The sequence below is a fragment of the Gallus gallus genome, chromosome 15, assembly GCF_016699485.2.
Source record: "Gallus gallus isolate bGalGal1 chromosome 15, bGalGal1.mat.broiler.GRCg7b, whole genome shotgun sequence".
In the NCBI taxonomy this organism is placed as follows: Eukaryota; Metazoa; Chordata; class Aves; order Galliformes; family Phasianidae; genus Gallus; species Gallus gallus.
This window is the reverse complement of record NC_052546.1, coordinates 5,480,579-5,503,620: the sequence shown is the minus strand read 5'-3', so window position 1 is coordinate 5,503,620 and position 23,042 is coordinate 5,480,579. Positions and strand designations below refer to the sequence as shown.

Genomic DNA, 23,042 nt, shown 5'->3' with positions numbered 1-23,042 from the left:
GGAAGACTGCAGCTCTAGAGAACAAACTGAGCAAGTTTCAGGCTGACTTGAGTACTGTGAGCAGCTATTCTTTTGGTTGGTAACAGAAGTGTATTTTTGGGCACATCTCTGTGTCTGAGCACTTAGAAGCCTGCTTTCTCCAAAGCTGGTTGTGTCTTGGCTGCTTAGCCATTCTCTGTTGCTGATTTGTTTATGGTTAAAGTGATTTGCCAAAGCAAATGTATTCTGACGTACCATGCCCCGAAAAGCAGCCCTTGGTCCCTCTGGGCGTGAAGATGTGTTCCTTATGCAGGCCTGGGGTGATGCTGTCCTGGCCTTTCATTGCTTCTGTGCTGTATGCCATGTTGCACCGAGTGATGTGCATGTCACTTGCTGGAGCAGAAAACAGGTAGCTGGCAAGCCAGGACTGCCCTGCAGAGTGGGGTACCTGCAGCTCCTGCCACAGATGGGCTCTGAATCGGAGCTTGCCGTGCTTGGCTCTCCTTAAAGCAAGGCTTCAGGGTCTGATGAAGCAAGGGAAGAAGCTGCTCATTTCCAGAGGAACCTCAGTTCTGTCTCACAGCTCCTGCTCTTCTGTTCCTTCCTCCAAGTGCCCTACAGTTCCTTTCCTCTCTGGCATTGCCAGCAGTGCCTTGTGTCCAGGTCCTGAGGACAGGGTCGCTGTCTGGTGGCAGTTGAAGTATGGTTTCCTCTCACTGTCCCACATCTGGGGCCATTTGCACAGGATGTGGGTCAGATCTGTGAAATCAGGCAAGGGCTGTTTGTTCTTTTATGCATATAAAAGATGTTCCGAGTGCTGTTTTGGTAACTAGGAACACAATGTTGCTTGGGGTATTTCTGAAAGTTAAACAGTGGGAGATTAGCAGTGTGCCATGTGTGTCTTTTACTTCAGTTTCTCAGTGCATCTGCTGAGCTGGAATGGGGGGATAACTGTATTGTTTATTTACTGAAACAAAAGGGCAGCAGGAGGATTTCAGAATCATCATTTTAGAAGGTGAGAGAAGACTGTGCGGAGAAGCACAAAAGGAGAACAGAACCTCTTCCTTGGTTCCCTCATTGCTCTTTATTCCCAGGCTCTGCAGTTCTCTGTGGGACAAAGGGATGCCCTGTGTATGTGGTGCTTGAGCCCCTCACATGGGCTGAGCCTGCAGTCTGCGTGGAAAGTGCCTCTGGAAGCAGATGCAGCCCAGGGTTGGGCACCAAGAGGAGGTCCCATCCTGTCTTGCTCAGGCAGCACCACATCAGCCATGGCTTCATCTCCAGCAGGCATCTGGCATGTGTGCTCTTGGGCACTGCAGGGCAGTATGTGTCTGGTTTGGAGCTCATCCTCTTCCAGCTTCCCAGTTTGACTTTATCTGTTTGTGGTCAGTGAGTTTTCTCCATGAAACAGCAGATAATGACTTTGTAGGGCATCTGATAGGTCTGTCCTGTGCCATTGCCTAAGAGCTGAGCTGGCTTTAGGGGAGTCTTGAATGGCTCTGTGAAGAGCTGACTGTCCGGCTTCTTTCTTCTGAATAGTTCCTCGAGAAAATCATCTTGGCAAGCCTTCCATAAGCCCAGTGCTGCTTCCAGAGGGAGCTACTGAGATATTCAGAGGGATATTGTCATTTACTGTTGCAGGGTATTTGAATTGAACCAGTATTGATGGATTTTTCTTGCTGTGAGTCAAATTCTTAGTAGCACAGGAGACCAAGTGCAGAGTCTGATGCAGTTCCCTTAAGAAGAAATTTTCTTCATAAGAATCCTGTTCTTTTTCATCTTTGGTAGATAAAGTGAGACTGATAGAAATGGGGGATTATTTTAGGTACACTGACAGAGCAGCAAAAATAAATAACGAAGAAAACAAAGTCCTCCTCCAGCACAGCTGCTTTTCTGCTTGTGTCTTCAGGCCAGGTGTGTTTCCACCTGCATTACATCAGCCTCGGCACTGTCAGGACTCACAGCTCTCACCTGCTGGTAGCAGGTCGGCTCCTGGGATCTCTGCGTTCCCTGACTCACAGTCTTGTGTTCAGGCTCTGGATGGCCACCCGGTGCTGCAGGCATGCAGTGGAGGTGCCTCCGCCGTGGCTCAGACGCCCACCTGCTGCTGGTAGCAAACATGCAGAACTGGCTCCCACCCAGCCTAGGAGGCTTGGGATGGATTCAGTGGCAGGTTTGTTTGTGTCTAATTAGTTTGCTTACAGTTCCTCACATCTGTTCAGTTCCTTAAACTCCTCAGAAGGGACAGAGCTCTAATGCTTTCCCTTCGGTAGCATTTGTTCTGTATTCAATGCAGGAAATAACTTGTTCCCAACTTGGGCTTGTGCCAGGAATTGTTCCCCTGAGGCAGAGATGTATACAACAGCTCCTGGAGTATCTTACACCTACCATGGGAAAGAAGGTTCAAAGGCACACAGTTGTGATAAAACCAGTATTTAAATTCTGCCCACTTCATTTACTCGTTTATTAACTCCAAAAGACTTGCTGAGAGAGACTGACATGCCATCACTCCTGCTGGATGGTGAAACTCGAATGGCTGCTGTCTGGCTCAGTTCTGGAGGAAGCAGTTCCCTAAATCCCAGGGCTTGCTCCTGCACAGCTCACACATTTTCACTGAGCTGGGAGGAGGAAATGCTTCAGAAACAAGAAAAATCTGCAGAGCTCTGCCCTTGCCTGTTCCAGCAGCAGGCTCCTGCTACTGTACTGCTGATGCCAATGCCCAGCTGTTCGTCTTGACTGCAGACAGCAGAACCATGCTACTACAGTAATAAAATATTTCTTTTTCATTGAGGATTTTGCCTAAATCATAGAATCATAGGTCCTTGTGATTCTTGTGATTCAACCTTGTGATTCTGCAAGATCATCTAGTCCAGCTGTCCTATGACCATTACTACCCACTAAGCTACTAAATCATATCTCATAGCACCTCATCCAGACGCCTCTTGAACACCACGTAACTAATCCTTAAGATGTGAATGTGCCATCAGTGAGTGTATGTGTTTGTGTGGAGGCTGCTTTATAGCTTAGCTCTACTGTTCCTCCTCAGCTTCATTCACAGAAACTGCTTTTCAGAAACACCTTTCTCCTGTCTGGAATGTAACGAGGGCTCCTCTGCAGAAGTGCAGGAAGCAGCAGCTGCGTGGGGCAGAGCTGTGCTTTCCTTGCACTGTGACAACACCGAATGTGCTCTTTTCCCTTTCAAAGAGCAAAATGTCACAGTCTCTCAGAGGCAGCAAAGCAGTAAGCGCTTCTCTTCCTTACACTAGCTGTGGGTGTCAGAAGCCCTGAGAATGTTTTCGTGTGTCTGGACCTCTGAATAGACGTTTACTGTTCTCCAGCTGGCTTGGCAGCCAGTGTTCCGCTGGCACGTGAGCCTGGGGGCTGTGCGCATGGGGCTGTGCACATGGGGCTGCTCACTCTGAGCCATAAAGAAAAATATTTTAAGGAACACTTGATTACAGTGCAGGGTGCTCTGCTTCTAAAAATGCCCAACAGTATTAATGTATGAGAATGTGTGTATGGGAAAAATCCCTTCCTATTGAGGGAGCAGGCTGTGCCTCACTTCAAGGGGGGAAACGGCTTTTCAGATGAGGGGTGTGGGAGGACGTTTGGAGATGGCATGATTACAGTTGGGACGGCGGGTGGCTTCTTTCCTTACTATTTTTGTAAGAGCAGAATGTGCCCTGTGGTAATTGGGATTGTCCCTGGCCTTCACACAAAGCCCAGACCCAAAGCCTTTATCAGGTACTAGGTTGGCCACCAAGCTTTCCTCCCATTGATGTTATAACGAGGGTGATCCTGTGGGGTGTGCTCAGCTCCTGCAGGGAGCCCAGTTTCTTTCCTGGAGCTCCTGGGAGGGCAGCCATCGATCAGAGAAAATGAGGAGCTGTCAGAAATGCATATGAGCGGTCTACCCATAGACTTGTGCAGCTTCTTTGAGCTTGCCTGTGAATTGAGTTGTGCCTCTCTTTCACCAGGTGAAGGAATCAGATGGTGTGGTTAATGACGAGCTGCCGAACTGCTGGGAGTGTCCAAAGTGCAACCATGCAGGGAAAACTGGAAAAGTGAGTTTAATGGGGATAAGTGGTGCTGGAATGAAATACAAGATCTCAAACGTTCCCTCTGGCTTGTAGGTATAATTTTGCCCAGTACCGCTTTTGTTTTTGTGTTCAATTCAGTCGAGTCGAAGGAAATAAGCTGTTGGCTTTCTGTTCCCTAATCATCTTTTTATTTTTCTTCTGTGCACTAACACCGAAATCTGGAGAGTGTTTAGGTTAGTTCTGTGCAGTGCTGCATGCTAAACTCTAAGATACTTCTTTGGATTGTGTAAAAGGGAAAGAAAAAAAGTCATGCGAAACCTGAAGTGTCTATTGGAATTAGGGAAGCTTTTGTTTTCTTTTGTAAAGCGAGAGGCTGCAAGTGTGCATAAAAACTTCTTAAAGGTTGAAACTGCTTCCACTGTAACTCCTTGTTAATGATTTTGTCTGTTACAAAGTGATCAACCCGCCAGTGCTGGAGGCAACGTACATAAGTAGCTGAGAAAGGCATAAGATATAAAGTTTGTTTGTGTTTTGTGTCTCTTTGGCGTACAAGCAAAAGCGCGGACCAGGATTCAAATACGCATCAAATCTCCCAGGCTCATTGCTGAAGGAACAGAAAATGAACAGAGACAATAAGGAAGTAACAGATGCTGCAAAACGGAAAGGGGACTGTGAAGAAACTCCCAGGCGGAAATCTGAGGAACATTCCAAAAAGCCTCAAGTTGACTCAATTCTGAGGAGAAAGTCAGACGAAGTACATCTGCGGAGGAAAAGGAAATTTGAGAAACCCCAGGAACCCTCTATGAGAAAACGGGTATGGCAAAACCCTTATGTACGTACGCAGATGCGCGTGGGCTGGTTGGGGCTGATGTCTCTTGCCTTCTGGCTTGTACCTCGTCCTGAAATCCCAGATTGCTACAAAAGAAACTGCGATGTTTTACCTTCCTTCCTGAAAACTGCTTGTCTAACAGGACAGTAGTTTGAACGGTGAAGCTCGGGTTGACATTCAGAGGCTGACAACACTGGGCTGTGGCTGTTGGTTTGTTCAAAATACTGGAAAACCCACTTTAACTAAAAAGTCACTGCAAGATGCTTGGAGTAGGAACAAAGTGAAAATCACTTTTTTATGGAAACCCTTTCATCTGTTGCCACTTGGTGGCGCGTGGCAGCTTGTTTTGTGGCTGATTCACAGATGTACAGTGTGTAGAACTGATCAGAGGACCTTTAGGAATGACACCTCCTGTAGCCTGCAGAGAGGAGGAGCTGCTCACAGCAGCACTGTAGCAGCTTTTCCCTGAATTTAAAAGTCAGAGCTCTCGGACCAGGCAGAGACACTCTGAATTGCCGTGTGGATTACAGAATATTCTACTTAAGATATAGAGAAATGCTGGCTTCCAGAGGTAGAATTGAGGACTTAGATCCAACTTCTCTTACAAGTAGACGTCGGATGGCTTTATAACTGGGATCTCTGGCAGTTCTTGTACTGCATGCACTGCAGTTCACTAGGACTTGGTAGTTGCTCTGCCTGTCAAGTCTTGACAGAGAACACCACAGTATGGGAAATGTAGGGATTGTCGTTGCTTTGGTGGAGAGCAAAATTCATGACAGCAGGTTATGCGTATCTGCTTCTTGGCCATGATCTCCTTTTCCCATCCCTGCGGACTCACTGGAGTGTTTCTGGATGGCTTGAATTGCTCCGTGAAAGCCCCCAGCGCATCAGGAAGGCACTGTGAGTCACCAGAGCTTCAACAGACAGCAGAACAAATGTCATCTTCTGGGGCTTTTACTTTTTCTTTCTTCCAACAGCTAAAACTTGGAAAAGAAGAAACTCTTCAGGAAGAAGGTTATTTTGCCTTTATAATAGATATGTTCTGCATCCCTTATAATCCTTCTCATGTGGTCTGAATGGTGAGCCATTGTATCATTCATATCTTTGTGTCAAAGCAGGCATTTTTATTGTGCCCTTTACATCTCAAAATTACAGAACCGCTCTCTCGTGCGAGCTTTTATGCTTCAGAAGAGCTAGCTGCAGTGTCTGGCTCTATATTTTCTGGTGTCCCATGTTAAAATACAATCAAAAAGTGTGTTTTGATGACCCCTAGGAATAAAATTCTGTTTCTATGCTGATGCTTTGCTCTCTTGCTGAATCTTGCTCCTGCCACACATACCCTCAGCAGTCTGTCAGACAGCACTTCCGTGGAGCCCCCCCCTGCACAAGCACTGATTTCTCTCTCACAATCTGCCGCAATAACAGAACTCTGATACCTTTAAATTACGCGCTCGTCCGTGCCCTGTGTGGAGGATGCTGCAAGCTGACAGTAATCTGATGTTCTAACTTTCCTGTTCTAACCTGTCATTAACTTACTGTGACCTCTTCCTTTATTACATGTTTAAGGATGGGGTGATCAGCTTTCTCTGCTCGGTGCTGAGTCCGAGGTGTAGCAGCACATCCACAGGTGTGATCCAATTAGTTTATTGCAGAACACGGGCATTCTGATAGAACAGGTGTGTTCACAGCAGCTCGCCTTTCCTTACCAGGCCTGATCTCTTCTTATTAAGGCTGTTTTGTTCTAACAGTTGCTAGCTTCTTTCTTGCATATAGCAATCAAGTCAGACTTGAAGTCTTCCGTGGTTTTGGTCCGTACATCTCTTCGTATCCCTCCGTGTGCATCAAAAGATTAGATTAAGGCGAATGAAGCGCGGTTCTCTTTGACGAGCAGCAACCAGGGCAGGGAAGAAGCTGCCAGCCCTGTGAGCCCACCTTGCATCAGAGATGGTGGCAGCATGCAGGTTCACACCTGGCGGCCTGTCACACCTGGCATTCCCCGTCCGCGTGTGGTGGAGGTGGGGAAGCCTGAGAAGATGAACTGAGTTCAGTAGGACGTAAAGGGGCAGCCAGAGTGTGCTTACCCGAGGCTCTGAGCATCCAGCAGGAATGGTGTCACCACAGCAGAAGCGCAGCCACAGTGCGAGTCGTGATTGCAACTTGGGAGCTTTCAGAAATTAACCTTTTGGCCATTTGGCATGCATGCGTGTCAGCCAGTGTTGAAAGTTTGCCCAGTGAATGCATCCCAAGCCTGGTTTCTTCTGGCCTGTTGGGGGAGAGCTGTCTATAGCATGCTGTTCATCTTCTATATGGAAGCTGTCTGCTGTGTAATGAGTAAGGCCCTTAAGTCTGCAAGATGATGCATGGTGAATAATTGCATTTGTCACTCTTGGAGTCTGGAGAGCCGATTGCTGGCCTACCTGCCTTTGCAGTGGCACTCAAACTCGATGCCTTTGGCCGGTGGATGCAGCCTGGCGCTGGGGCGGGTGGGCCCAGTGCAGGTAGGCAGCTGTTCCCCAGGCACCGCTGCCCCGCCGAGCAGCAGCGTTCTGGGTAACACCACGTGCTGCGTGCTCCTGTAGTCAGCCCTTGTCTCTTCCTTTTCAGCGGCGATCGTGGAAGGCTTCAGATGAGCGGACCGCCCTGCTCAAACCCCTGCGGCGCCTCAAACAGGAGCCGGAGGACGAGCTGCCGGAAGCACCTCCCCGGTCCAAGGACAGCGACCAGTCGCGATCCAGCTCGCCCACCGCGGGTCCCAGCACAGAGGGGGCCGAGCCCAGGGACAAGAAGAAGTTCAAGATGAGGCGGAAAAGGCGGCTTCCCAATAAGGAACTGAGCAAGGAGCTCAGCAAGGAGCTCAACCAAGAGATCCAAAAAACCGAGAATAGCCTTGCCAATGAGAATCACCAACCCATCAAATCTGAACCCGAGAGCGAAAACGAGGAACCCAAGCGCGCCTTGAACAACAGTGAGAGACTCCATAGGTTCAGCAAAGGGTTGAACGGGACTCCCCGGGAGCTGAGGCACCCGCTCATCCCCAGCCTGCGGAGCACGCCGCGGGGCATCGCCCGGCCCCCGCCCTCGCTCTCCCCTCCCAAATGCATTCAGATGGAGCGGCACGTCATCCGGCCGCCCCCCATCAGCCCCCCTCCGGACTCTCTCCCCCTGGATGATGGGGCAGCCCACGTGATGCAGAGGGAAGTCTGGATGGCTGTCTTTAGCTACCTCAGTCATAGAGACTTGTGCATCTGTATGAGAGTTTGCAAGACCTGGAACAGATGGTAAGGAGGGTGGGAAACCGTGCTGGGTCTCGTGTGTGGTTGGGATTGGGCTCAGAAGGGAGGTGGGTGGCTGGGCACTAAAAGAGGTGTGCAGGTTGTCCCTGGTGCTTTGCTGAGCCCGAGGAGAGAGGGTGCCCAGCAGTGTCTGAGGAAGCAGCTTGACTTTGGTGCTTTCTCACAAGCAGCAGTTGCCAGCACTTCTGATGAGAGCTCTGTGTCTGAGCATCAGCCTGCAGCAGCTGTGCTGCCCAGAGCAGCCTGTTCTGTCCACAGACACTGCAGTGTTCCCACACATGAGAACACACAGTCTGGGTCAGGCTGAGCCTGGTGTCACTGTGCCCCCAGGAGCTCTTGCTGCTGGTGCAGTTGTTTTTTTAGTTCAGCTCTTAAAATCTCTATTGAGATATGGAGAAAATCTCCTGGTGCCCTCAGTGTTCTCCTCAGAAGGTCCATCCTGATTGTTGCCCTGCAGGGGGCACACAGAGTGATCCCATCTGCTGATTCCATATCACCAGAACTTGTGGAAGAGTCCTTCATTGTTCTGTGCTCAGAGTGTCAGAGCATAAAAATTGACACAGACAGTGACTGTACCACCACAGGAAGCATTAGTGGACAGGTTTCTTTGTTTCACTGTGCTCACAGCAAAGTATCTTGTTGGCTGTCATCTCATATTCAGCCATAATGTGCACATGGATGGGCAATTCATAGCAGAGGCCCCTTGGTAGCACAGAGTAGCAAAACACAGATAAATGACAGGAAGGTTGGTAACCTGGCATGAGGCTATGCCCATGGAGAACCTCCTCCATGGGTTTCTCAGTGCCACAGAAGGTGTTAGATGATTTTTCTGTTCAAGCATGGCATTTTCTAATGCAAAACGCAAGAAAATGCAGAGTATTGCAAACCCATTCAGATTTGTTGCTTGTGGCCCTTAGGGAGCCGTAAAGAGAGCACAGAAACACACAAGGCAGCTAAATGGGAATAACAGGAACAGAATCTGCTTTGTGTAAGGGAAGTGCAGGGGAAATCAAGACAAGAAAACGTATGAAACCATTCTTCTTATTCAGAAGATCAGAAGGAAGGTGCTTGTTTTCAGGCTACAAGACAGATTTTAATAAATGCTGTGGTGACTTAAAATGGGACCCCATGTTGTTGACACTTAATATTCAGGAGAAATGATTGTGTGCCTCGTTGTGAGATAGATTTGATGGAAAACTTCAAACCTGTGTGACACTGTTTGTTGGTGCACTTACCTCAGCATCACCTCGCTTTCTATTTTGCTACTTTCAGTTACATGCTGTAGTTTTCCCCATAGTTCAATGACACTTTTTAAAAGTCTTGCAGAAATTGAAACAAGTGCCAAATTCAAGTGCTGTTGGCTTTTTTTCTTTTTGGGTAGGTGCTGTGACAAAAGATTATGGACCAAAATAGATTTAAACCATTGTAAATCCATCACTCCACTTATGCTTAGTGGCATTATTAGGAGACAGCCTGTAACCCTTGATCTTAGCTGGACAAATATATCTAAAAAGCAGCTGAGCTGGCTTATCAACAGACTGCCAGGTAAGTGATGGCTTTTTTAACTGCTTCACCAGATCTTAGCAAACCAGTTTAGGTGTAAACTGTTATCTCTGAGGAGTGTGTGAAGGGGTCCAGCTATCAGAAGGGAGGAGTACGTATATAGGAGCAGAGCATCAGCATGTTAGAATGAGCAAAAAATGAGTTTTGTTGTGACTACTTGGCATTCTAGTAAACTAATTTGAGGCAGGTGTTGGCCAGCAAGTGCTGTGCCTGTGCTGACCAGTTCAGCTGAGAGATGCTGGGGAACTGTACCCCCACCCCCTGTAACAGAGGTTCTGGGTGTGGGGCAGAGGGACGGGTGGGGGGTGGGTGGGGGCTCCCAGGGTCCCTGCGTGCCCCGGAGCCGTGGGGTGTGTTGGAGCAGTGCTGTGCTCAGCTCAGCCTCTCATGGTAGCAGATCACTGAGTGCCTCTCCGCATGGGCCGTGTGCTCCAATCTCTTCTGTATCTGCAGGTCTTCGAGACCTGCTGTTATCAGGGTGCTCATGGATAGCAGTGTCAGCACTTTGTAGTTCCAGCTGTCCTTTACTCCGAACTCTGGACGTGCAGTGGGCAGAAGGACTGAAAGACGCTCAGATGAGAGACCTCCTGTCACCGCCCACAGATAACCGGCCAGGTAACCGGCGGGAGGAGCGCGGGCTGTCCCATCTGCGCTGTGGCATGCTCTGCTGCTGGTCCCCCGTGGAGGAAATGGGCAGCAATCCCTGCAGCTAGCACCGGTGGGGTTCTGGGCTTTGCTGGCGCGTGAGGTGGTTAAGTAGTGACGTGCAGCACCTCGCTGGAAGCCACTGGGTGATGAGTGATGTTCTCTGGCTGCTGAACAGTCATCTGAGCCACTGTGCTGGTTTTCTGTCTGACTTTCTTCTCTTCAGGCTGCAACGGGTGTACTTTAGAGAGTATGGAAACACTTTCTTCCAGTTCAGGGAAGGAGCAGTTCTGTGGGTCATGCCACATTCGCCCGGATATCAGCTCAGGTGAAATTTTGAGCAAATCAGATCTGCTTTCTGGCATGCACTGCACAGCCTACTGCTTATTCCCGACCTGTAATTCCGCTGGGCCCCTGCAGTTACTTTCATCCCTTTCGTTTTGAAATCAGGAGGTGGTTTTTGTCCACGTGCCTGTACCAACAATAGACAAGTGTTCCTGCTGATGTCCCCTCCAAAGCAACAGACAGGCAAAAGCATCTGAAGTTAACTCAGGGCGGCAGTGTTGTGTGTCACAGTGCATTTCATATAGATTTGCAGATGCCTGCAGCACGGCACGAGACTCAGAGTGACCTGCTGCTTCTGCTTTCCAGGTCAGATCGACAACCGGAGTAAACTACGGAACATCGTTGAACTGCGCTTGGCCGGCCTGGATATTACCGATGCGTCTTTGCGGCTGATCATAAGGCACATGCCTCTGCTCTCCAAACTCAATCTTAGTTACTGTAACCACGTGACAGATCAGTCTATTAACCTGCTGACCGCGGTTGGAACTACCACGCGGGATTCATTAACGGAAATTAATTTATCAGGTACGCAGCATGAACTCAGGAGGGAAGCGGGGTGGGTGTGTCCCTCTCCATCAGCGCTCTGTTTGCTGCTGGTGTTGGTGATCCTGCAGCTGCTGCTCTTCCAGGCCCTGCCCCGGCTGAGCTGCCACCCCTCCCTGCTGGGAGCTGAGAATTGTCACCTCGCTCATCCTCCGTAGGATTTACGAGCCCTGTGCACCTGGTGCACCTCATCCCATCAGTTACACAACTGTCACGGGGAGCCGAGAGCTGCAGGCAGGCTGGTTGGGGCAACTGGTGTCAGCATAGCACAGGAGGAGCAGAAAGGGCCGATCAGGTCAAATCAGAGATCAAAACGTGGTTACACTTCTCTCCCCTTTTCTCTTTTCTGGCAGACTGCAATAAGGTGACTGACCAGTGCCTGTCCTACTTCAAACGTTGTGGAAACATCTGCCAGATCGACTTGAGGTACTGCAAGCAAGTGACAAAAGAAGGCTGTGAGCAGTTCATAGCAGAGATGTCAGTAAGTGTTCAGTTTGGGCAAGTGGAAGAAAAACTTCTGCAAAAACTGAGTTAGTTAAAGGACACGTGTAAATACTGGGGCGAGGCGGGGAAGGGACTAAGAACATGTAGGGATTTTATTTTCAATTGGGATCTTGGAATATTGGAAAATACCGTGATTGGATTTTACAACTCTTGTCGAGAACAACATGAAACTACCCACGTTAAGAATCTCAACTTGTGCCACTAATTCAGTCTACCTGGGATGTCCTGCACTGGCTCTTATGCAAATTCATAAGGCGACTGTTATTGATGATAATTGTTCACACCCGGAAGAAGACTGATCTCCAAGGAATACTGTTATTTAAAGTACCACAGCATGTGCTTGGTAGTGTAAATTTGATTTCTGCTTTTCATTTCTTAAAACAAACAAACAAACAAAAAAAAAAAGTTGGTGTCATTAAAGTGGACCACGCACTGCATTTCTGCCTTCTTAACACATTTTGTTTTGTTACATCTTACATTATGCAGAACTATTTTTGTACAAAAATTGTTTAAAAATTATTTATGCAATGTTTGAATGCATTACCAGTGTTTCGGTTTTGATTGCCAATTTTTATCTTTACTTATGGTAGGAGAGAACTTAACCTATACTTCGTAGACAGTATCTATCTACAAACGTGCCCAGGTCAGGAAAAGTAGGTTAATACTTTCAACTTAAAGCATGTTTTAATGGAAGTTTATATCCTGCTTTGTATACTTCAGAAGTGACATAAGCATGTTGTGGAAATAAGGTGTAAATTATAGTTGAAGTAAAACACTTTGCCAAGTTTTATCTGTATAGAAATCACCTTTTTCTCAAAATTTTAAAAATTCCAATTTCAGCTTTTGCACATAGGAGGGTTTCACTCTGTAGCATGAGCTCTTGTACTCAATATAAAATTAATTTATACAGTGAGTCCAGCAGTAGAATAAATGGTCAAACGTAGTCTCTCTTTCTTTGAAGTGTGAGTTGAGTTCTCATTTAAGGTTTATAACATGGTTATTTCCTGATTGTAAAATTCTGCATTCATAAGTGCCATTGTTGTAAGGTGTTGTTTTCGTAGACCTTCCTGATGCAGTTTTACCTTTGTTGAATTTGTATAAACAATTGTACAAAAACAGACTCTGGCTACGAGGGCTTCTGTTCAGCTCGGGGCTGTGCTTGGACTTCAGCTGTGTGGAGTGACTGCAGCTGTGGAGCTGCACAAGCCCTGCAAGCAGCGACACTTCGTGCTGTGGCACAGGCCTCCTCTGCTGCGTGCTGTTGTGTGTTGTGCACAGCGAGGGAAGCGATGTGCTCTTGTCCCACGCAGGACTTTGAGCAGAGGCCTGCTTGTGGGAATCTCCCTGGCAGAAGGGTGTTGGTGTGAGACACAGTAAGCGGTGCCTTGACTCTGTGCTTTGTGGAACTGTTTCCAGCCTTGATGGAAGCCAGCAGTAACACAGAAGCTGTGATTTCTGTTGTGCTCCAGGCGGTAGCTCACAGTGCTCAGTGCAGGCTTTCTCCACTGCCTCCCAGCATGTTATTACTGAGGGGAAATGAAATACAGTGCCTTCCTGCAGCTGCTGCCTGCCTGGGCACGTGCTTGTAAGAGACAGGTAAAGCTTGGGCTGCCTGCCTGACACCTTCCCCGCTGGTCAAGGAAAGAGACGGAGGCTGTGAAGCCCATCACAAATCTTTATTAAGCCTGTGTGGCTAACGATCAGCATGGAAGTAACATACGGTATGTTTCTCATTAGCTTACCCACTCAACGGAGACTCCGGGAATTAAGTATCATTAAAAAGTTACTTCTAAAAAATAAAGCCATTGAGAGGTTTGCTCCCTTCTGAAAAATAGCCAGCAGTGTCTTAAAGCTGCATATTTTGTTTTGAGGAGGAGCTGCTTTCTCATTTTTTAAGCCAGCCACATAAGAGAGCCGGAATGAGAGGTGGGGTAGCAGAGGTAAGAATTACCAGGTATTAAAGCCCTGGTGAAACATCTTCTTACCTCCATTACTTCGTTAGCATGGGGGAAATTCAAAGGAGAAACTGCAGGTTTAGCTGAACTTTTTTTCCTCTTTTTTTTTTTTTGTCTTTTAACCACAAACTTAACTCTTAGTCAAGCACCAGCAGGACCGTGCTTGGACACAGGGATCCCGTCCCTACATTTGAAGTGATTTTGCAGCTCTGTTCCCTCAGAAGGCTGCATGGCAGCCCCAGGCACTGAGAAGGTCTTTGCTCCAAGACGACACCCTGCTGGAAGCTGGGCCGACAGCAGCACAGGTATGCAGCAGCTGATGGGAGGCAGGGGTAATGGTGACTCAGCCTTGGTCAATGTTGGTGAATGTGAGGTTTTAAAGATAAGGTTTCCTTTCCCCTATCCTTAACAAAACCACTCCCCGTTAAGGTTAGCAGTACTATACATTCCACGTGTTAGCAGCAAGTAGTTTCATGACCCTGATTAGTATTCACAGTAATATCAGGTTGTCGGCACATGAAATACAATCATCACATTAGATTAATAGTTACAATAGGCATGAGTGGATTAAGAACCACAAGAATATGGTTTCCTGTACCTCCTTTCTTAAAAAAATACTCCTAAACTAAAAAAAAATACTTAGTAAGCAGTATTTGGATATCACATGAGCGAGCTCTACAGAGTGACAAAGAATGGCCAAGATGGGCAATGTTTGACATTCTGAGCGCAGCAATCACCATCAAACAGATTGCTTAAGGTCTTCTGTGCAGGTACAGTTAATGGCAGTGCTTTCTTGAGTCTTTATACTGTTAACACTGTTACAGGAACAGTGTCAGTTACATTCTATATTTGTTTAATTACATAAGAGCAGAATATTCAACCGATAAGTTCTAAAGGACTAGACAATGTAGCACGAATATGGTTGAGCAAAGGTGGTTTCTGTGACCACTTGCTGAGTACTGAATGCAATAACTAGGGCTGATATTCTTCAGAAGAGAGCAATAACTGCTGTAAACAGTTTGACTCGAACAGTTTGTGGGTTTAAGGAAAGTCAGGCAGCTCTATCACTGTTCGCACAGGCATCACATCATCCCGCCCAACCGTCAGATTAAGTATGCTGTAAAAAAGCGTTCATAAACTTTTACGTCCTGATGTTCAAAATGTTGTGTTTGAGAATTAAAAATCTGATCTGCGCCCCAGCGTTCAGCACTCCTGCCCACAGAAATCCTGGTAGTCAAAGGGTGACTAAAATTTGCTTTTGGTCTTCATTTAAGATTTAAACACATGCACAGCCCGTACAACGTACTGCCGGCAGATGGGGCACTCGCTCATTCTCTTGCCGCACTTTGTGCAAGTCACCATGTGGCCGCATTCCAGCAGGACGCAGTCGATCACTGCATCCATGCAGATCCGGCACAAGTTGTCGTCGTTGTCATTCAGCTGTACCTTCTCACCCTCTGAAAAGCAATGGAGAGGGAAGTCACACGTTCAGGCCCTGAAAGCACTTCAGCCCTGGCCCTGGCACCAGCTAAAAGATACAGACAGGTACTTAAGCATAAAGCCGTGTTGCTCCATGCTCACAACTGTTTTCTAACCCCCAGCTAAGAATTAATTAATATTCCTTAACGTCTAAGAGAGCATCCACTCTCAATTAAGTGCTTGATGACAGTAACTGAAATGCAGAGCTTGTTTTCCACCTCCGAACTTACTTTGTGTAGCAGAACACTTTCTTCATGGTGATACAGACAGATGCAGAATAAAGCAGGCCAAGTTATCAAAGCATAAGCAAGTCCCGAGGATGGTGGAACTGAACAAAGCCTGCCAGGTTTCAGTGCAGGTTTCATCTATCAGTAATTGTACATTCTGTCAGACCATACTGAGAAAACCCTAAGTCTAACGCTTGATTTCAGACAGGTTTTCAGCTTTAATGTAATCACCAACTGAGGGTCTCCCTTGAGCCATGCTTTGACACTCACCAGCAGTACCAGACAGTGGTCAGCACCTGCAGAATGCCTCACCCCACTGAGCCAGTTATTTCAGTGTTATGTGGTGGCAACACCTGGCTGTGAAGCAGCCCCAGGCTAAGGCAGCTTTCCAGTCACTGCAGTTGCCTGTTGCTCACACCTTGCCTGGTAGATGCAATAATAAAGGGCCAGGCAGGAATTTCTCAGGCCAGCAGCATCATCAAGAAGCTGTTTCTCCCAATATATTTTGTTAACAGAAATCAGGCTGTGCGTATACTACACTCATGCAAGTGAAAGACTCTAATTGTTGAGCACAGAGGTTGGATGAATACTAGTCATTGAGCTGCAGCCACAAAAACACCTTATCATGAAAGCATGGAGAGAGACCAAACCACTTGAACTTGGACTTTTGCCACTGTAGCTTTTAATTCTGTCCCACAGTAAAAGACCTGAATTACTTTGGTCTGTTGACAGCTACAAGAGAAGCTCTCTTGCTAATACCTTGTGAAATCTAATACAGGATGTGGAGGTGCCAAGTTTCACATTCTCTGAGGAAGCAGTTCTCAGCTGTGCCATTTTACCTTCCATGTGAAAGCTGAGCTCTCTGAGCTTTGGAAAGTAAATCTTTGAAAAAACAGCACAATTCCTGGAAAGCTTTATTTACACACCAGTACCACATCCAGCTATGCTATAGATGTAGCTCCAACTGGGAAACCACGCTTGTGAATTGTTCCACAACAGCAGAACAAGTTAGACACCAAGTTGTCCTGCTGCAGGACCAGCTACTGGAAACCAGAAATGAAAGGTAAGAATTGAATATAAACCTACGCGTTTTGTGGTTTTCCTCACTCTCTCTGTACAGCCTGCTCACTTTTTCCACAAGTTCCCATTTCTCACAGCATCCTGAGTAGTTGACAAAATTACATGCAAGGATCTCCTTCAGCTGCCGAACACTCAAGCCTTCGATGTCGTCCAGACTTGAAATATCAGACAGAGAGGCTCTTGCTCGTTTCCTGGACAATCCGGGAGTCTGAAACACACAACCGTATGTTTCTGGTAAGTTCAAAGCACCAGATTTTTCCATGCTATCACAGACTACATTAAGCTGCAGCACTTTGGCTAAAGCTTTATTCTTTTCAGAGCAAGTATTTACAGATGTGTTATGAAACACGGCTGATTCCGAAAGAATCGAGCATGAATCTAAATGCTGACAGATCTAAATACTTTGTGGTGTCAGTTGCAAAAGTTCCTTTGCATAGCTCTTAACTCACCTGTTCCTCAGCACTTTCTTCGTCATCGTTATTTATAGAAGATGTTTCAGTTTGGCCCTGCGTACAAAATGAAACTAATCAAAACAAATACAAAAAACAACACCCACCCCCAACCTCTTCTAAACTATTTTCCTTCCTCCCAAACTGATCACAGATGACATTTTAAAGTTTCAGTTGCTGCTAATCATTATTGACTCAAGTTAGCCCTATCACCTAAGCTAGCAGCCTTATCTAATCATCTTCTGTTTCCAGATCAGAAACAGAAAAGGCATTTTCCAGCCCCCCAGACTGCACCAGTTGGTCCTTGTTTTAGTTTAGTGTGATGCATATCTAGAAAAAAAAAAAAAGCCACTCTATCATAAAACAGATGTTAATTATTGTACCCGTAAAGGTGTCCCATTTCCTGTGCTTCCCCCTCTGTTTGCAAGGTCTCCTTGAGACGACACTGACACAGACATAGAAAATGGATGAGTAAAAAACCCAGAAGTCTGTGACCGTGATGAGCGCAAGCTACCAGCGTCCATATCCTCCTCAGAGCCTAAGCCGTGGTGGCACAGCACGAGATCCACCAGGTCTTCTTTCTCCCTGCAAGTATCTGTCGGTATGTTTCTGAGAATAAGGTACTGACGCAGGTCCTTGACTTTCAATCTCATGAGCTGTGGCCGCTGAAATGCTGTTTCTTGCAGCAAGTGACAAGTAGAACATCTTCTGAGATTCTCTTGTGAGACAGAACAAACCGAGCAAAAATCCTTCTTGCAGTCACAACACACATGCTAAGAAGAATGAGAAAACCATTCAGTTGTGTCATAGAAAGCAAACCTACAACCCCACTTGTCCCATCTCCAGACCACATAATTTACTGCTAGCCTTTCATTGCTGATTTTGACATATATCAGTTTTAGGATTTACGTCTAGAAAACTGCCCCATCAAATAGTTCTGCAGCTGTGCCAAAGTGGAACAAGACCACAAGGAAAGGGGAAACTGAACAAAACTGAGGAAAGAGGCTTCAGAGAATTAGGTCAATAAGTGGACCAAAATGGACAAGGTAATGACGATGGACAGTCATCATATGCAGAAGTAACATCAACAATCTCAGCTCTATTTATCTGGAAACTTAATTAAGCCACCAGCTTGTCCCCAAATGAAATGAGGCCATTGGAGCACAACAGCACTTAACAGAACTAAACCTGTTTAACAAACAGTATTTCACAGAAAGAAGTTGTGATACTAAATTGGTAGTGGTTAAACTTTTCTGTTATGTAGTTTGTTCATTTCAGTGCCCCACCGCTATGGTTGATATCATCTTCAAACACAGATTTGTTTTAATAGCCAAGATTCTGCACCTAAAACATGCATCTTACAAATAGGATCAGCATGTTTCCAGGTCAGTTCAGATCCAATGTGTCACCAGACAATGACCGTCAGATCTCTTAACTTCTAATCCTGTCTGACGTTCATCTCCTGTGACCTCTGGATGAGGCACTTTCTCCCTCCCTGACCATCTGACTCTGACTGGAGGAACAATACATATATATAAATATATGTATATATATTCCTATCCCAATATACCTACAGATTAGTTCATATTAGTAAAAATATGATTTAAAAGGAAATTACTCACTTTTTTCCTAAACACTGAAAAGGGAAGTCCACAGGCTTTGCAAACCACGTTAGCAGCTGCTGCAGCTGGAGACGGACACGATGAAAAAGCCGCGTTTGGTGCAAAGCGGAACGGGCCAGCGCCTCCTGCAAAGCCGGACTGTTGGCCACGGACAGCTCCAGTCCCCATGACTTCATTCAGCAACCCGCAGCAGGAAGCCCACATGGAAGTAGCTCCTGCCTGGAAGCACAGAGAATAGAAAAAGGAATGAAACTTAATATCTTAAGACCCACACAGTACGTGTCCTGCTGCCAAAGGGCCTCGCCGTTCCATCTGTCATTATCCCAGAAGCGCACTGTGTGAAATCCCAGAGCACAAGGAATGCAGCACACAAACATCTGTGCAGCCCAGCGAGCCCTCCTTCCCAGCTACAACCCAAAGTAGGTAAGACTTGCTTCTGAGAGGCTGAAGCAGGCACAAGGAGCTCCTTTTCTAGCAAAGTTCTGCACAGAAAGCGTAAGGAATTTGAGGTGGTAATGCAAAGCGAAGGAAGAGAGACTACAAACGGTCAGTTCTAGGTGAAGGACAAGAGCTGAAGGGATGAGAGCGAGTGGTACAACAGCTTATCCTAACTGGCACAGGGCTGTCCCCCTGTAGGACCCTCTCCAGAAGTAATGCAGTTCTTTTATGACTCACGGTGAAACTAAAAAACATTTCTGGATCTTCAAACGAACAAACCCAAATTAATTCCAAACTCATCGTGCTCTGTTTCTTTGAGAGGGAAACACGTTTCAGGCCCTCCCTGGACCTGCTTTACTCTTCTCTTACATAGGGTCTAACAAAACTAAAGTACCTCTGAATAACCTTATTCCATATTGACTGTATGTCTGTTTTGAGCCCTATTGGTTTATCTCAAACACTGCAGAGATATTCTAGATAAATACACACAGTTCACTGCTACTTCTTTATCCTTGAAAGCCTTCAGCATCAGATTCTCTATCAGATTTCCACTTCAAGCTGGAATTTGGAACCCACACTGTTTGGGTCACACACGTAATTACAGTCATGTGGCTCATGGAAACCTATTAAACAACAACAAGAACCACCAAAAGCACACTGGGTTCTTTTCAGAAGGAAGCTGATACAACTATCAGTGGTACAACTATCTTTTAAACATAATTTTTGTTCACATTCTTTTTCTTAACTATTCTAAGTTCTTTTGTTTTGTTTTCTTCATTTCAGGACAGCAGCCTGGACAACACCCTCTACCCCCTCAAGTGAAAAGACACGGAACATTGGGTTTGAGCCTGGCAGCTCTCAATGCAAACCTCAACCAACCAGGGCACGTGTCAGCCCGGTGAGGGCACTTCAGTCCCCGTAGTGACTGCTTTCCATATTAACACACACGAAGCAGAAAAGCTCAGAAAGGAGTCCTTACTGTGGTACAGAGAGAAGCTCTGAGGCACAGATCCATAGGGCTAAACATGCTCTACAAGGCACTTGCATGGACATGTTGTTAAGTGTGGAACACCAAAAGCACCTCTGTGACCTACACAAACCTGGTGCTTCACTCTTACTGCTGTATGCTGACACTACGAGTGTTGCAATGCTAGCAGTGCAGTCAGTCCTTCTGCTTCTAAGCTGCGCAACGCTGTGGGCAGGAACAACATCAAACAGGTATGCAACAGATGAAACTCACTAGCCTGACTGTAGAGGTGTTTTGAGAGCCACGTTCACCCCAGGTGTAACCAGGAACCTTCACACAGCACAGAGAAAACGCTGCAGAGCTCAGGGCGTGACTGACCCTGGTTGGTACCCACAGCTCACCGCCCTCTGACCTCCACACCGAGCCATCCAACCAAGACTCGCTCTCTGCTTTCCAGCAACAGAGAATGGAAATGTCAATACTCCTTTCTCCTGCACAAAACAAATGATGTGTACTTCTCCCACCTTCTTTAGGCAACAGTTACAACTTTTGAGAAATGCATTCTTAAAACTGGTGACTTAAAACTAGGAGCTCTCTTGGATGCGAGGTTGGCCTTTTGGAAAGAATTTTTCTCCCTCACCTTAATGGAAAGTTGTCAGTTGCAAAAAAATAATGACTGATTCTTCACGTAGACTTACAGAATTGTCACACCAGCTTTATGGTTAACAACAACAAAAACTGCTGCAGGCAAATCAGCACAGAAGGATAAAACACTGAGCCAGAAGTGTGTGTCAGAATCCAACCTGCTCTGCTGCAGGGCGTCCAGCAGCAGGACAGCAGAACCAGAAGGAGGGATTGCAGCTGCTACCCCTGGCCGTACCTGACAGTTTGACACTTGGAGAAGTGATTTTATTCAAGAGCCCGTAACAGCTCAGACAAGGCTATAAGCTCAGGGTACATATGTATCTAGGAAGTTTGTTATCCACTTTCAGTACATGAATTTTCTAAGTATTGGATAGAAAACGCATGTTACAGTTGCCCTAAGAGGGGACCCATGCAGATGAAAGGCAGCGCAACACAGCGTCCTTAATTTTCTCCTTAACCTAAGTCATCCCTGGAGCCTTCCTATGAGACCAAGCCAGAAAGCACCAACACGAGACACAAATGAGACACTAAAACAAGCAGCTTCCTCCCCAGAGAGCTAATCACAGCCTGGCCAAGCAGCCAAAGCCTTTCCAGCCATCCCCGCCACGCTTCCCTTTCCTCACGAGCCACCAGCGGCTCTTCCACCTCCACCCTCCGCGCACCCCGCAGGGCTGTGAGATCGCATTTCGGCCCTTCTGCCTCTGAGCCCAGCCGTGCCCGTAGGGACGCGGCCGCACGGCCGACACAGCGCAGGAGGGGATCCTCCCACAGAGCTCACGCCTCTGCACCCGCACAGCTCCCAGGTTTAACGCCCCGAGGCCGCACAGAGCTTTCCCAAAAACGGAACCCAGCGACAGCCCCGAAGGCACGACGACCACCTGGAGGTGAGACGAGGGGGCCCCGCGGGCGCTGTGAGGGATCGGGCTTCGCCTCGGGCCCTGCCCGGCCGCTGACTCAGCGAAGAGCCCCTCGGCGAGGCGGGCACAGCCCCGGGAGCCCCTCGGCGGCGGCCGCTGCGTGAGGGGAGCGGAGAACCGCGGCCCGGCCCGGCCCGCCCCACCCCCAACGGGGTTCCAGCCGCACCGCACGCCGGTTCGGCCGCCCTCGTCCCTCCCACAGCCGTCCCAGCTGGAGGAAGCCCGTCACCTTCATGGCCGCTCCGCCGCCGCCTCAGCACGGCGCCCTCCCCGGCGCCGACCCCCGCCCTGCGCCGCGCTCCGCGGGCCGCCTCACGGAGGGCGGGCCTTCCCGCGGCGCCGCGTCCCATTGGCTGCCCTCCTTGCGACGGCAGCGAGAGGAGCCAATGGGAGGAGAGGAAGCGCCGCTGAGGGCGGACGCGGAGGTGGCCCTGAGGCGAGGTGAGGCCGCGGCCGTCAGCGATGGGCTCTGAGTGACAGGAGAGGTTTATTATTTGAAAATCCAGCTCCAAAAAGCTTCCGGATCCCGTTGTTACTTTCTTTACCCTATAGATACATTAAAAAAAAAAAAAAAGGTTTCAAGAACCAAAAGCTTTTAACCTGTACTGTAACAATATTACAATAGAAAAGCAAATTCCGAGGCAAGCTTTTCGTGAGGGCACTCAGAGCCAACAAAGAGGGCCCAACAGAAGCAGCTGAGAACACATTTTGAGCCCAGGCCCTGTTTACTCACACAGAAGGTTGTAAGGTTCTTCATGACTTCGGTGGGGAGGGCTGTGCTTGGAGCAGGGCTCAGAGATGGGCCAAAGTGAGAAGAAAATGAGATTTTCCAGGAGCTCTGGTGAGGGCTGCTGATAGAAAACCTCCCAGACACAGCTGTGACAGAGCCCAGGGCGGCGCTGCAAGCTGCCCTCAGCACTCTGCCTTCACTGGGGCAGATCTCAGTGAGTCACATTGTGACGCATGGTTTGAGATCACTTTATCACTATATCTGAGTTTTAACCATGACTGTTGTTCTTTAACAGGGAACTTGAACCTCAGTGGCTGTGAAGTGGCATTGCTGAGCTCTATTTATAAGCCTTGCCCTCGCTGAGCTCTCCGGGTTGTGCCAGGGAGGCATTAAAAGATTTGAATCTATTAATGCAAGATGTCCCATTTACTTCTGCCGTGGAATGACAAGGAATGATGACTCACTGGAGCTCTGTGATCCCCCAGGGTTTTATGTGGTGAATAGAAAAGTGATTCTTAGCAGGAATCACCGTTTGTTTTCAGTGTAACCAGTTGCGAAATCACAGGATCACAAAGATTGGAAAAGACCTCTAAGCTCATCGAGTCCAACCCATCCCTACCACACCCAAAACCTTACATTACTCTTGAAGTAAATGTTAATCTCCGGGCTTTATTTGGGAATTGTGGGTGGGTATTACTACCAATACAAAAAGTCCTTACGGCATTCTCTCCCAGAGGCACACAGAAATTTGGATTTACCATCTGAGCAGGTTCAAAGCAGACAGATTGTCAG

The 23,042-nt window shown here is 47.5% G+C and overlaps 2 protein-coding genes across 20 annotated transcripts in view; one reads left to right on the top strand and one right to left on the bottom strand.

Moving 5' to 3' along the window:
* The window catches only part of KDM2B (lysine demethylase 2B), a 104,869-nt gene extending 92,008 nt beyond the window's left edge, over positions 1-12,861 (top strand). For 10 of the 16 annotated variants that reach the window (XM_046901254.1, XM_025155631.3, XM_004945557.5 and 7 more), the window contains 8 exons: positions 3,957-4,043; positions 4,564-4,833; positions 7,453-8,126; positions 9,523-9,686; positions 10,158-10,319; positions 10,576-10,677; positions 11,001-11,219; positions 11,591-12,861. In XM_046901254.1, the coding sequence (XP_046757210.1) occupies positions 3,957-4,043; positions 4,564-4,833; positions 7,453-8,126; positions 9,523-9,686; positions 10,158-10,319; positions 10,576-10,677; positions 11,001-11,219; positions 11,591-11,772 (1,860 nt within the window). In that variant the 3' untranslated portion in view covers positions 11,773-12,861. The remainder of the gene's footprint in view (positions 1-3,956; positions 4,044-4,563; positions 4,834-7,452; positions 8,127-9,522; positions 9,687-10,157; positions 10,320-10,575; positions 10,678-11,000; positions 11,220-11,590) is intronic. The other 6 variants (XM_015275594.4, XM_040648402.2, XM_004945555.5 and 3 more) reach the window with 5 other exon arrangements.
* Positions 12,862-13,402: 541 nt separating this feature from the next.
* RNF34 (ring finger protein 34) lies at positions 13,403-22,400 on the bottom strand. Of its 4 annotated transcripts, none has more exons than NM_001396332.1 (6): positions 22,254-22,400; positions 18,554-18,772; positions 17,315-17,704; positions 16,932-16,988; positions 16,489-16,690; positions 13,403-15,153 (listed from the first exon to the last, which is right to left on the bottom strand). In NM_001396332.1, exons 1-6 carry the CDS (start codon positions 22,275-22,277, stop codon positions 14,966-14,968), a joined length of 1,080 nt encoding a protein of 359 aa, NP_001383261.1. In that variant the 5' UTR covers positions 22,278-22,400; the 3' UTR covers positions 13,403-14,965. The 4 variants fall into 4 exon arrangements, with proteins under 4 accessions (NP_001383261.1, NP_001006188.2, NP_001383262.1 ...); NM_001006188.2 differs by lacking the exon at positions 22,254-22,400 and adding an exon at positions 21,750-21,843; NM_001396333.1 differs by lacking the exon at positions 22,254-22,400 and adding an exon at positions 21,482-21,554.
* Positions 22,401-23,042: the final 642 nt, after the last annotated feature.

Bases quoted from the DNA above. Each gene is read 5' to 3' on its own strand.
- RNF34 (NM_001396332.1), bottom strand. From the start codon at position 22,277: ATGAAGAACCTTACAACCTTCTGT. The intron at 18,773-22,253 runs GTGAGTAAACAG...CTGTGCTTCCAG, and splicing joins AGAACCTTACAACCTTCTGT to GCAGGAGCTACTTCCATGTG. The intron at 17,705-18,553 runs GTGAGTAATTTC...CATTCTTCTTAG, and splicing joins TTTCAGTGTTTAGGAAAAAA to CATGTGTGTTGTGACTGCAA.